We start from the raw sequence: 15368 nt of genomic DNA on the forward strand, positions 1-15368 counted from the left end.
GAAGATAAATGTTGGTTTAATACATGAAATCTAACAGTTGTAGCTACGCCTGTTAGGAAATTTGCTCCGAAAATTTCGCGATTTCTGCCTGCTGGCTCGGGAGCTGATTTATGGTTCTGCGTTAAATCGACGGCGTTGGGTACGGCGTACGGCGCGCGTCGCCACGAAACCTACGCCGTAGGCTCTGCGTTGGTGTAACGCGGAACCATAAATCAGCCTTCATTCTGGCGAGGTTTGAAAGACTTTGCAACAACGGGCAAACGAGTGATTATGTACATTCACTGAGTGAATATTATGAAGGTAAAATATATATTTCTTGCTAGAAATGTAATGAAAACGCATTTTTATGCAGAAACTAACTCAAAATATTGATTTTATTCACTAAAAAATAAGAAATGTCCGCCATGTTTTTTTTTTGATTCAGTCCGCAAATGACAACGAAAAGCATTCTGGGAAATTTTTCTGGCCCTCGGTTAACTAGGGTGCATCCGAAATCCCTAGCTGTGTAGGGCTAGATTCATACCCCTCGTTTTCAGCACTCCACCTAGGTGAAAAGAGGAATTGGAACACCACTACCCTCACAGGAACGCGCAAAATTTAGGGGTAGGGATGAAAAGTAGGGGAAGAGGGTGTATTGGGACAGGGCCTAAAGCAACTGGCCTGACTCAGCCTTTACAGGCTCTACCCTGGCTTGATAGTTTTAGTTCCATGTTCCCCAGACTACAGTTTCCCCCCAAAGTTCTCAGAAGTGTTTGGTTTGAATGCTCCTTCGGAAAGCTCGCCATACTTGTTTGATAGATTTCGGTTTAGAATTCCTTCTGTTGTGCCAATTTTAGACCGCCCTGTATCGTGGTGCTCTTTCTCTGCCAGGCCCCACTGTTCACCTTAGCGTCGGACGCCCGTCTCCCATTACGGATTACTTAGTTCCACATACATTTCTCTCTTATTGAATTGTTATTGTTTCTAAAAAGACTACCACCACCACCAGCTCCACCCCCATTCTCTTTCATTTTCCGTCGCTGTCTTCTCTCCTTTCTCTCACTCCCGCTGTAGATTTTTCCCGCTTCCTTCTCACAGTCCAACTCACTGTTTCTGGGGATAATTGAAAGCTGAGCGTTAGAACAGCGAATGATTTCAATTCAATTTATTCTGCCTGCTCCAGTCAACATCTACTGGCCCTTTCTGTTCTGCCATCTTTCACCGCTGCGCTACCCCTTTGTAATTCCTCCTCCTGTTTGAATGGTAGTTTATTGTGTATGTGTGTTTGAGGGACTGTATGTGTTGATGAGCTGCCAAAGCCTTCAGCTGCAATCAGCAGGAATCCGGAGTAGAGGAACGAAGGAGTGGAAATGAGACGAAAAGAGGTGGGAAAAGATTCACATGTGTGAGCAAAGTCAACACATGGAGTTTGAAAACTGCAAAGAAGACAATGCCAGGGAAAGATCAAGAGAGACAGGAGGCATCCAAAGCCCTGACGGTAGAAAAAAGGGAAGGTATGTTGAGGGTAAGAAGTGTGCAAAACGGAGGGCTGGGAGAGAGGGAGATTGTGCTGATATTTGGAGTTTGGCTAATAAGCTTTGTGGCAGATCTGAGTGGTGAATGTCAACCTTGATATATGTCTAAAGCTCTGCTTATGCTTAGTTTAACACACATTTATTCAACACATACACACACGTGCACACACGTCGATGATTAGGGTGCACAAACATCTACACTGGTGTGTGTTTGTAGGGACCTATACGTGCATCACATCCTCTCTGTATGTGTCTGGATTCTCAAGTGACACAAGATGCCGTGACCTGAAAATTAAATCTCAATCTGTCTTCCACCTCTTCGCCCCCCTTCCCCCTCCCCCTTGTCTCCCACCGCTCTTCTTCCCCTTCCCTATCTCTCTGGCCATTTATCGGGGAATGACTTGTGGCCTATTGGCTGTTTGAAGAGTCCAATCAATTGTCGGGTTTACTGTGTACTGTACGTGGGAGCAGAGCTCAGCGAGCGTTGTTGCAGCCGCGAATCAAGGACGGACCCGCACAGACACATGCTCACACGCGTGCACACATAGCCAATACACTGGTGGTTGTCAGTGGCAGCCTGCCACAATGTGCCAAATGTGATTTAAAGTCATTGAATAGAAGTGGCATTGTTACCAATGTGCAGATCATCAAACAATAGGAAAACCCCTCAGGGGACTTAAGCAGCGGACTACAGAGCACAATTGATTAGGCACCAAGTGTGTACACTAATTAAGCTTTTGTGTCTGCAAATTGAAACATAGCAGTGAAAACGCGAACATATATCATCAGTGAGCCTGTTTGTGTGTGTTAATGTATATTTTACATGAGCCTGACGGCAAGTCATGGCAGACATTTCTCATTCAGATTTGAAATTATTGGGTCTTTTCATTATCGATATACAAGACTGTCTCAGAAAATTAGAATATTGTGATAAAGTTCATTATTTTCTGTAATGCAATTAAAAAAACAAAAATGTCATACATTCTGGATTCATTACAAATCAACTGAAATATTGCAAGCCTTTTATTATTTTAATATTTCTGATTATGGCTTACAGTTTAAGATTAAGATTCACAGAATATTCAAATTTTTTGAGATAGGATATTTGAGTTTTCTTTTCTTTTCGGGGGTACTGCAGCCAACAGTGAAGCCGGCACGGGAGAACGGGGAGAACGTGCATGCAGCGTCATGTGACGTCACATCCGCAGGACAGCGCGGGAAATTCCGGTCACAATTGCAGCACATTTTGCAGCACACAGCCTGTTCAAGGCAATGGAGAAATACGCTAGAGGGCTCATTCGTTTAGGTTTGGAACGCTTCATCTGACATTATTACTAGAAAACTTAAAACGTATACGAATTTTTTTCATAAATCCTGCCTCATGCTCCTTTAAGCTGTAAGCCATGCTCAGCAATATTAAAATAATAAAAGGGTTGCAATATTTCAGTTGATTTGTAGTGAATCCAGAATGTATGACATTTTTGCATTACAGAAAATAAAAGGACTTTATCACAATATTCTAATTTTCTGAGACAGTCCTGTAAAGAGAGGAGAGTTTATCTCTCAAGACATGAAGGAAAGGAGGAGGATGGCAGCTCGTAGGTAGTTCTCTGGACCCACAGTACGTCCTGAGAACCAAGACCAGGAAACCCTGGGATGGGGGGAGGATGTGCTCGCTAAACCCTAAGCAACGCATCTGCACACTTACTCTCTCTGTTTCTGTCTCCCACTGGTTGTCACTTCAATACTTACTAGCTGCCATCCTCCTCCTTTTCTTCGTGTCTTGAGCGATAAACTCTCCTCTTTTTATATCAATAATTAAAAGGCCCAATAAACTTGTGAGTAATCTTTAGGTGTTTTAAGTGTTTCCCTGCTCTAACACACTTGGCACAAACTAATGGCTCATTAACAGACTTGTGCAGACGTTTATGACAAATTGATGTGGTGATCCAATCATCTAAATTGGGTGCACTGAAGCAGGGAACATCTAAAACATGCGGCGCAGTGGTTCCTGTAGACAAGGGATGAAAAACACTATCTTATCTTATCTTATCTTATTTAATCATGTCCTTCCAATTACATTAAATCACTGGATATCTGCACGTTTTTCTTGTGATTAACCTCAAAGAGAAATTCTCTGTAGGCGGTTGCTCAGGTCCTCTATCAGAAGCCTTTGATTTCTTGATGTTGTTCCCGGGGTCGCTGGTCCCTACTTTCCTACTGATCTCCGGTCTTTTCATTCCTGACAACTGGCACTACTGTTACCTTCAGCTTCCACACTTTTTCTGTATCTTCCTTCGACCTTCGGTGGCTGGTTGGTGGCTAGTTGTCACCATTGGCATGTGAGACCCAGGTTCAACTGTTCGTACCTGGGTCAGGATGAGGCTCCAGTCACAAACCTCGCCTACAAAACCATTAGTAAGACACATAGAAAGGCCACGCTGGCTAAGACCGCGCCCAGTATAGCAAGCTTCACATCAGCGTTTGCTGAAACAGATGGTGATAAATGGGCAGCTGGAACAAAACATAGATGGGCTGGACAACAACACTGGATTATTGGAATGCTACTATGGAGCAACCCCAGTGAGAGATGTTATATGTACAAATAGATGATGTGGGGCCTTTGAATAGATATACTATGTGTGCATATGCATTGTATTGACATTCTGAATGGACCTGCCATGGCTATAAAATATCATGTGCATAACTACTCCAAAGTACTTATATCTGTAAAAAGTGCTTTCAGAGATTATTTTCCTGATAATATCCCATATCAAACCAGGCTGAAAGGGCGTTTAAATGCCATCAGACAGAAGTACAGAATGTTCTATGTGACATTACAAACAAATTGAATGCATTTGATTGATGTTGAATAAATATTGTCGGCAACATTTGCACTAATTTAATTTGCCAAATTCGATCACAATACAACGCAGTTTCAATCTTTTCTGCATTATTTGTGTTATTATTTGGCAGTATAGCAAATTTAACCTCAAATGAATGCTGAGGAGACACATTAAACACCTCTGACCTGCATTTTATACCACTAAAGAATCTTTGAGGTTATATATGAAAACCATGAACATTTTGTCCCAGCTTTCTCTAAACTGTTCAAATTTGATCTAAAACCAATAAAAACTTGACTGAGAAAATTTTGAATTAGTAAAATGAGTTCCTCTTAGGGTTGGTCAAGACTTAAGTGATTTCCATGTTTTATTGGGACAAATCAAAGCAAAATGAACTCCTTGAGTGTCACTACATAAACGGCAGCCTTGACAGTGCCCCGTTTTACGTTAAAAAGATGTTATGAATGAACTGCCAGCTATTTGTCAGTGCTGCCATTTCCTGCCAGCGCTCTTCAGGTAGAGATATTTTTCTTTGTCAGAAACCAGCCATCATCTGAACTACAAATGCCCCTTTCCATATGAGCACACACACACACAGCCGGAGCAGGAAACCCGGTATTAGCATACACAAATCATGGTCTCAGGTTGGAGGTATAGGTTACACCAAACCAACATATGGAAAGACTGGTCTGGTTGTGCATAACCTGCTTCATAGAATGCTCCATGGGTCTTATACAAGTGATACTTTGATAGTTTGCAGCTCCAGTCTTGATACTCAACTACAACAAAGCCTTCTTAAAGTTGCATGATTACTATCATGCAACCACTAAGTTTATAAAGATTGTTTTAGAAAGTTCTGTGGAAAAAAAAATACTTTCATAATCACACATGACTTTCTTCTCAGATTCTCTGTATTCAAACATTTTCTCTCACCCACCTTAACAGCACATAACAACCAGGCTTTCTTTTCCTAAATTACGCCCATTCTGTTTAATCTCCCCCACAGACACATGTTTCTTTGTCTATTATTAGAAAATCATTGTTGCTGCTGTGAGAAATGGAAAAACACTTCATGTGAAGTCGAGATCCTTCTCCCAAGAACAAGTAACATGGCACAAATCATGGTACAAATAGAGAAATTCTTTGAAACAAGGTTGAAACAGATTTCGCTTTTTGTTACAAGAAGTGTGAATTTAGGCCGAGAATTAGTGTGTCTCTGCAAATATATGTTTTAATCTTTTTTTTTTTTAAATGTCAAAACCTGCTGCCCAATTATATTAGAACACAAGAGAAAGAGAACAAAAAAATGACTTTTGATCAAATAAAACACTAAAGAATGGAAGAAAGATAAAATACATTAAGTCATTAAGTAAGATAAAAAAGAATATATATATATGGAGAAAAATCATCAAAATAAGACAAAAGGATGGGAAAATAAGAGAGACAAAGTGGTGCAGAGACAGAAGAAAGACCCATTTTGGGTTATTGTGCGAAGGTGCACTTTCCTCTGTGATGTTCGGTGAGTTCTGACAGCTCCTCTGGTTCAGCACTCCCTTACCTGACACTTAAATACAGCTTACTGCCAGTCTGTGAGCATTTCTGTGTGGGTCTGTGCGTGTGCACACGGGCGGTTTCAAGCAGAAAGAGAGAGCGTGAAAGGCAATGTTTAGGGGGCAATGTCTGTGAAAATCTATGCCTGTCTTTAACCGTGCGCTTGCTTGCATGTCCTTATAGACATGCAGACGTGGACGAGCATCTTAGATCCCACCTAAAACCTAATTCTATTCCTTAATTCAAAGCAGAGTCATGCTGAGCTGACACACACAGCAGGATAGTGAGAGAAACGGGGGGGAAAGTGTGCGCGCGCATGTGTGTGTATACGTTTGTGACAGCAACCCCCCTGTGGTGAAACCTAATTTAAAGAGGGGAGATGAACACAGCTCCACAGTGAGGCTCTGCCCCTGACAGGAAAAAAGGAGACAGGCACACAGCATAATTTAGGAAAAAGAAGACTGATGAAAACTGAGAGGAAGTTACTGTGAGAGTAAGAGCAGGAAATCCAGATAATGCTTCTCTAGGAGGTGTAAAAAGAGTACCAATCCTCCCAGTGCTCGCTCTGCTTATCAGTTTGCATGTGCAAGTGTACAAGTGTGTGCATCTGTGCGTGCTTTCCATGACTCACTGGGTTGAGCAGCACGGTGAGGAACAGCTCTCCCCCACGGATGCTTTTGTCCAGTTCTTTAGGTCCACCCGGGTATTCCTTATAGTAGATGGTGTGAGTAAATAGACCACAAGTCTGACGAGGCAGCACCTATAGACACACATGGGGAGGGGCAGCACAAGACAGAGATTTGTTAATGATCTGCACCAGTGGCGTCACCAGGGGGTGGCCAAGGGTGGCCACGGCCCCGCCCCCCCCTACAAATTTGCTGGCCTCCCCACTGGCCACCCCTACGGAATATTAGGGCCAGGCAGGAGAAAAATAAAAATAATATTTTAGAGGAAGAAGATTTTTTTTTCATTATGCACTTCGAGAAAAAAGTCGAAATGTCAAGGAAAAAGTCGAAATGTAGATATTAATGTTGAAGTAGAATTTCGAGAAAAAAGATGAAATGTATTTCAACTTTATTCTCGAAATTTCAACTTTATTCACAAAATTGTATTTCAACATTAATCTCAACATTTCGACTTTTTTCTCGACATTTCGACTTTTTTCTCGAAGTGCACAATAAAAAAAAATCTTCCCCTCTCAAATATTTTTTCTCTTGCATGGCCCTAATACTCTTCCGTAATAAACCCAAGTATATCAGTAGGAGTATTTCTGAGCCCTTATACTACAACAGTATAATACAATCCTGTAATGACGGCTTTTAGTTTTGGTGTCCACCCCAAGAATTTAAGTGGCCCCATCTGGCCCCCCCTATGAAACATTTTTGGAGGCGCCCCTGATCTGCACATCGGCAGAAAAAAAAGCAGGATTTGCTCACATTTATTAGTCCAAAGAAAGAAAAAAAAGAAGAAAAAGTTACATTTTCTTGTTGCATCTCAAAACCTGCGGACTAAATCACTCACTAAAACCATTTGGAGATTAGTTTCTACTATTTCAGTGGTTGCAAAAATAATCTTATAGCCAAACTTTCTATAGGTACACGTTCCCATGCTTTACTTTTCAAGCTCGTAATTTTTAAAAATGTAACCTGTCAACTTTATGATAGTTCCTACGGCCCCCTGTGGAAACACAGCAGGGTTTATCCTTACGCTCTCTTCATATATGCATCGCTACTCCAGAAAAAGACCAGGGAAAAACACTTTGATGTGTAAAATCACCGGCGTTCCCCCTTAAGTGTCATAAGAAAAGCGGCGTGATGCAATAGTCTGAGATTAAAAAGGAAACAGAGACAGCTGGTTCTTAGAGGATTTCGAAGGACTGATCACTCAAAGTACAAGCAAATAAAAAAAAAAAAGTACAAAGATAGCTAAAAGATAAAGGCGATGAGATGTGTGAGTTAGAAGTCAGAGGGTACCAGTGGGGTCAAGCGTGTCGGGAAGGTAACTAGATAAAATGAGGAAACAGCAGCTCATTCTGGGGTTATTCTGATGTGTTATGTGGTAGAACATATGGCCGCGGCGTTCATGATGATGGCTTTGTTTTATTAATGTATTCCTGCTCCAGGATCTCGGTCTTTAGCATGCTGAGTTGCTGCCACTTACACAAAAAAAGCCATTATTAAACGTTATTACCTCAGCTTTCCCTATAACGATAAGTCAACAGGTTTGCTGTGGAGAAAAAAACAAAAGAAGGCCCACAGAGACTCTTTCACTTTGGTAAAAAGCCCTTTAACATCTGGCTTTTGTCTTTAAATGGCAATTGCACAATCTACATTCATTCTTGGGTCAAACGACTCTGTCGTTGACGCGGGTTAATTATCAGCTCCTGCTTTCACAGAACGTGAATGAAATATATCACCTGGATGGTCGCTCTAATTGTTGCTTCTATTTTGGTGTAAAAAATTAACAATATGGATCATGGAGGCGATGAAGGCCTTTCTCTTCCATCCCTGGTGTCTGTTATCCTTCATCATCTCAGCCAGAGCAGTCTTCTGAATCTGCTGCTCACATGTTGTGGTGACAGAAATTAAAGTAAAATCTTTCATTAAGTAGTAAGCTGTAACATGCATTATTTGGTGCTGGTTAGGCCTGTGTTGAAAAAATTGATTTCCCAATTCTAAATCGATTCTCATATTAATTCCTAAAAATCGATTCATATGTCTAAAGATCGATTTTTTTTTTTTGGGGGGGGGGGTTCTTTTCTTTTTTTTACTTTTATCTATTTATTTATGTTTTTGTTTTTTTCATCATTACATTACAACTTTTGGTTATTTTTTTTGTTTATCCCCAAAAAAGGAATGTTTTGTTGGACACAAGAATAACTGGTGCCATGTTTTTGCCTTTAAATATGTTTAAAGGTATGAAAACATTAAAGTGTTAGGTTATAATTGCATAAATTGTCTATATTTCATTACTTTATATACTGTCTTGGGGTTACATTTGCAAAAAATGCTAAAAACCAAAAATATGTTTGCTGCCCTGGATCTGTTTGGTAATTCTGCCCCACGATGTTTCTGAAAGCAGTTCTATCAGCATTCTGGGAGCTGATTGGTCCTTACAGCATCTTTAGCTGCAATACTTGCTGTTGAATCTCAATATAATACTAGTAGTAATATTTTGCATAACTACAGTCATATAATTCATGCAACGGCTCAAAAAACAGTTTTAATAACACTAACCCAAATCAATATCGGAATCGGATCGAATCAAATCTTGATAATCGATTCTGAATCTTAAGAATCGGAATCGAATCGATTCTTGACATTTGAATCGATCCCCAGCCCTAGTGCTGGTGATGAATCAACGGACCATCCTGCTTTTCTCTCCAAACCCACACCCGTTTGGTATTTTGGTGACCTGCAGTTTATCAAAGCTGGACGTGACGATAACAGATTGCTTTTAATCCCATCCTGGTTGGGTGGTCTCTCTCTGCGACAGAATTACCCACATCAACCATCATGTCAGCCAGAGATCCGCTGGGTCGAGGAAAACTGGGTCATGGTGTCAGTTTCTCTGCATATCCAACAGCAATCGCGTGACTGTTTTAGTGGTAATTCTAAGATTTAATGTCAGTGGTTTACAACATTAGCAATAGCAGCAAATTTCCAAAGGAATTTTTGGCAAATGCAACGATCTGCTGTGACTGATGATGAACAAGACAGAAGAGAAGAGAAGAGAAGAGAAGAGAAGAGAAGAGAAGAGAAGAGAAGAGAAGAGAAGAGAAGAGAAGAGAAGAGAAGAGAAGAGAAGAGAAGAGAAGAGAAGAGAAGAGAAGGCAGGAAGAACGTCTTTATAGTGAACTCCTTATGGAGCACCTCACCGTGTGAAATAGAGAATAAAAGCTGGAAGTGCAGATATCGGTTTATCTATAAAACATAGCAGACTCATTCACTGACTCGCACACAAGCCTGCAAAAGTGAGAGAGAAGTCCACCATAGCCACAGACACTCAGCACTATTTCACCAAACCAATTATCCACAGAGCTATAGCTCAAACTGATATAGTACATTTTAAAAAGAAATGCATGCACACACACGCACACACACACCCGTGTCTGAGCAGTGCACTGGCACACACACACACACACACCCACACAGCACAACCCCATATCTCAGTCTGATTTGTTCTGATACTGTGGGCCCGGTGGGTCGCTCTCAATCTGCTGACAGAGACGCGCAAACACCAATTTCACCCCCTTAAGACAACTTCTTGTCCTCCTCCGAGCAAACAAAGATGGAGTGCACAGCAGGGGAGATAGAGATTAATAGAGAAAAATTGTCCCCAAAAAAAAACAACAATGGGCATGAAAAATGTGAGACGATGAAGAAAATGAGAGTCGTATCGTGGAGGTCAGAAAGCTGGATGAATGATCAAAATATCAGAGTTCATCAGCTCCCAAATTCACTTCGGGTGCGATATTGTTTTTTCCCCCAAGTGCTGTTTCCCAAATCATAAATGAACTCTGACACTTGTTAATGGCGATTCCCTCGCAGACAGCTGGGGAGGCGAGGTGAAAGCTGCTGTCCGCTCACCGCACAGTGTTTGCAGGAGTGCCGTAGCAGATGGGAGCAAATTCAACGCAGCTAATACGCAGAGGTGGGTAGTAACGAGTTACATTTACTCCGTTACATTTACTTGAGTACGTTTTGGGAAATTTTGTACTTTTAGGAGTAGTTTTGGATCACTGTACTTTTTACTTTTACTTGAGTAGATTTGTGAAGAAGAAACTGTTACTCTTACTCCGCTACATTAGGCTACGTTGAGCTGTTACTTTTCTTTTATCCCTTTTATCCGCGTACGCGTCAATCTCATGACATCACTGAGTGATTCTTTGGGAAAAATGTTTGTTTTTGCATCGTTTGTCACATATACACAGACTCAAACACAGTTCTGCCTGCGGAGCCTGGGTAAAAAGAAAAGTACAAAGGCTTGAAATTTTGTGCTATACTTGTGCTTAATTAATTTTTTTATTCTGTTATTGTTTTATTTATTTTATTATTTATTAAAGTACTTGCATTTACTTTAAGATTATTTTAATTTAAGCAATTTTGTATTTTTTATTAATTTTAATTTATTTTATTATTTTATTGATTTAATGTGCCTGAAGATGATTATTTTGTACTTTTGTCTGTTTGAATGGTTGTGTTAAAAAAATGAATCAGACATTACTCAACAGTTACTCAATACTTGAGTAGTTTTTTCACCAAGTACTTTTTTACTTTTACTCAAGTAATTATTTGAATGACTACTTTTTACTTCTACTTGAGTCATATTATTCTGAAGTAACAGTACTTTTACTTGAGTACAATTTTTGTCTACTCTACCCAGCTCTGCTAATACGGGACGCTCATGAGAGGAAGTCGGCTCTGCCTCACAGATCTGAAGTTTGGCCATGCAGGCTTCCACAAAGTATTTCCATCATACCAGTACTTATCCTATTGGCCTGAACATCTCGCTTGCAGGCTGAGCAGGGAAATCAGTCTAAAAAGCCTCTTCCAGCCGCGGGGGGTGTTTCCCTCGGCCTGCAGTCTGGCCTGGAGGAAGCAGCAAGATCAACAAGTCGCTTCATTTTAACACCAAACAGAAAAAAAAAAAAAAAAAAAACGGGGAAGTTCAGTGGAATGAATCTGATTTGCATAAGTCCTTGCTCCTCTGGCAATGTGAAAAATAAAAATAATAAGAACAAAAAAAAAGAAAAGAAAAAACCTCACCCAACCCCAACAGGCCTTATGAGCTTTGAAAGACAAAGCAACAAAATATTTAAAAACAGTGCCTGGAGAATATTTGCTTTCAGTGGATATGATTAGCAAGAGAATAAATACATTTCAGTCCTGCTGTGGATATATATTTTTTAAAACAGCATTTCATTTTCTGTTATTAGGGCCCGAGCACTTGCAGTGCGAAGGCCCTATTGTATTTGCAGGAATTTTTATTAGGGCCCGAGCACCTTCAGTGCGAAGGCCCTATTGTATTTGCAGGAATTTTTATTATTAGGGCCCGAGCACTTGCAGTGCGAAGGCCCTATTGTATTTGCAGGAATTTTTATTAGGGCCCGAGCACCTTCAGAGCGAAGGCCCTATTGTATTTGCAGGAATTTTTATTATTAGGGCCCGAGCACTTGCAGTGCGAAGGCCCTATTGTATTTGCAGGAATTTTTATTATTATTATTATTATTATTTTCCTGACAAAGTGAAGGCCTTTTTGCCCCCCTTAACATGCCCAAAAAGTCACCAAATTTTGCACCCTAGTCAGGCCTGGCGAAAAATTTGATATTTAATGGTTTGCATTAATGGGCGTGGCAAAATGGCTCAACAGCGCCCCCTTGAAAACTTTGTGCCTCAAGCCCCACGATACGGTTTGACGTACATGCACGAAAATCGGTACACACCTGTATCATGGCGCAACTGAAAGAAAAGTCTCTTGGCGTCATGCCCGAAACCGAACAGGAAGTCAGCCATTTTGAATTAGTCGTGTCATTTTGGCGAAATTTATGCCATTCCTTCGAAAGTTAATTCAGCCCGAACCGTAACGTGCCCCCAAGTGTGTTATACATCAAAATGTGCGTCTCCATCCTGCGACAACACGCATTACTTTTCTCTTTCAAAAGCGTTACCGTGGCGGCGCTAGACGCCAAAAAGCGCGCCCACCCTTCATCTGATTGGTTCGACAGAAAAAACTTTGTGCCTCAAGCCCCATAATACGGTTTGACGTACATGAATGAAAATCGGTACACTCCTGTATTATGTCGCAACTAAAAGAAAAGTCTCTTGGCACCATGGCCGAAACCGAACAGGAAGTCGGCCATTTTGAACATTCTGAATTAATTGCGTAATTTTGGAGCAATATATGCCATTCCTTCGAGAGTTAATTCAGCCCGAACCGTATCGTGAACCCAGATGTGTTATACATCAAAATGTGCGTCTCCATCCTGCGACTACACGCATTACTTTTCTCTTTCGAAAGTGTTACCGTGGCGACGCTAGACGCCAACAAGCGCACCCCCCCTTCATCTGATTGGTCCATATTTGATAGTTCCCCAAAAGGCACCAAATTTGGCATGCAAGCCAGGCCTGGCGATAAATTTGATATTTCATGGTTTGCATTAATGGGCGTGGCAAAATGGCTCAACAGCGCCCCCCGGAAAACTTTGTGCCTCAAGCACCACAATACGGTTTGACGTACATGCACGAAAATCGGTACACACCTGTATCATGTCGCAACTTAAAGAAAAGTCTCTTGGAGCCATGGCAGAAACCGAACAGGAAGTCAGCCATTTTGAATTAATTGTGTAATTTTGGCGCAATTTATGCCATTCCTTCGGCAGTTAATTCAGCCCGAACCGTAACGTGCACCCAGGTGTGTTATACACCAAAATGTGCGTCTCCATCGTGCGTCACCACGCATTACTTTTCTCTTTCAAAAGTGTTACCGTGGCGACGCTAGACGCGAAAAAGCGCACCCACCCTTCATCTGATTGGTCCATATTTGATAGTTCTCCAAAAGTCACCAAAATTTGCATGCAAGCCAGGCCTGGCGATAAATGTGATATTTCATGGTTTGCATTAATGGGCGTGGCCTAACGGCTCAACAGCGCCCCCTAGAATACTTTTCTCTGCCATAACTTTTGAATGGTTTCACATAGAGAGTCGTGGGTGGTGTCATGGGACTCTGTAATGAGTCCTTAAGCTTCGTTGGCCTTAATTAGCCCCGCCCCTTCTTCTGATTGGTTGTCCCGATTTTCTGCTATAACTTTTGAATGGTTTGACATAGAGAGTCGTGGGTGGTGTCATCAGATTCTTTATGGAGTCCTTGACCTTCATTGGCCTGAATTAGCCCCGCCCCTTCTTCTGATTGGTTGTCCTTTTTTTATAATAAAATTGCCGCGAGCCGCCAGTCGCTCTCGCGCTGACTCCCGCTTCCTGATTCAAACGTCTGCCGGCCCCGCCCCCTGACCAATCAGTGGCGAGTAGGGTGATGGCGGCCCCGCCCCCCGACCAATCAGTGGCGAGTAGGGTGATGACGGCCCCGCCCCCCGACCAATCAGTGGCGAGTAGGGTGATGACGGCCCCGCCCCCCGACCAATCAGCTCCCTGTAATGTGGTGACTTCAGAAATATTCCCGGCTCAGCCCGGTTACAACCTTGGCAGAATGGTTACAGAAAAAGTAATAATTTAAATAGTAGGGTTTTACTAATATTTATAACTTACAAATATTTAAAAAATTAGGAAAAAAAAGTTTCAGACATTTTATCGCTATGTTGGTCTGTCCTAAGCCAGTAGGTCAAATAAAAGGAATAGCTGAGACTTAGCTCAGCCAGATTATTGCGGTCTTTGCTGCCAGAGGTCGAGAGTTCAAGCCTGGCTTGATATTCCAAATTTTTTGTCAGCAATTTTTGTGTTTTTTTTACATCAAAATGTTCGTCTCTGTCCTGTGACGACGCACATTACTTTTCTCTTTCCCCTTCTTCTGATTGGATGTCCCGATTTTCTGCCATAACTTTTGAATTTGAGTGGAGTTTGCGCGCGCAGCTCCCGCGGGGGGAGGGGCTGATGTTAAGCGCGGCCGCCATCTTGGTCGAGGCGCCGCATTGACTGCCTGAGAACGTCGGGCGTGGCCGCCATCTTGGATCGGTATCGCTTTAACTCTAGAGCGTTCACTTCTATTGTGGAAGGAGGTGTCTGCATAAGTAAAATAACTATAACTCACTTGATTTTCAACCGATTTTCACGCGGTTTGCTTTGTTACAAACGGCAGACATGTAGCTATGATACAGGATGCTTGATGCACGTTAAATATGCAAGCTTTCATGCTAAAATACGTTCTGCAGGTAGTCACACTTCATGTATACACACACACACACACACATATATATATATATATATATATATATACACACACACACACACACACACACACACACACACACACACAATATACACAATACAAAATACAGTATAGCATATTAATGAATGTATTAATATATTTGAATAACAGACATAACAAGCTTAAAAACAAAAAACATAACGGATGACAGCATACAATTGTCATAATGGAGAAAAAAAAGAAACATTTGGAAGGAGTGTGTGTGTGAGGAATTGTATATTAGTGTTATAAATTGAAATTATATAATAATGCAATCGTATGATATATAATTTTACAATATAATACAGTCAAAAATATATGAAATGAAGCAACATACAATGCAATAATACAATATGCTATATTACTGGGTACGCTAATATGAAATAACAACATGTAATATTATATGGTATAATAGATTAATATAATATCATACATTCTGGACCATGAGATACAGCTGTACTGTATGATCGTCGTTCATTTGAGTGATCTGATTTTTTTTCTTCATGGTTTGCATTAATGGGCGTGTCCTCACGGCTCA

General features: G+C 41.2%; 1 protein-coding gene across 4 annotated transcripts in view; it reads right to left on the reverse strand.

Moving 5' to 3' along the window:
- ndst3 (N-deacetylase/N-sulfotransferase (heparan glucosaminyl) 3) overlaps window positions 1-15368 on the reverse strand; it is a 120522-nt gene that overhangs the window by 26850 nt on the left and 78304 nt on the right. For all 4 annotated transcript variants that reach the window (XM_061744195.1, XM_061743948.1, XM_061744109.1 and 1 more), the window contains exon 6: window positions 6543-6671. In XM_061744195.1, coding sequence (XP_061600179.1) covers window positions 6543-6671 — 129 coding nt within the window. The remainder of the gene's footprint in view (window positions 1-6542; window positions 6672-15368) is intronic.

The sequence above is a fragment of the Cololabis saira genome, chromosome 1 (assembly GCF_033807715.1).
Source record: "Cololabis saira isolate AMF1-May2022 chromosome 1, fColSai1.1, whole genome shotgun sequence".
Lineage (NCBI taxonomy): Eukaryota > Metazoa > Chordata > Actinopteri > Beloniformes > Belonidae > Cololabis > Cololabis saira.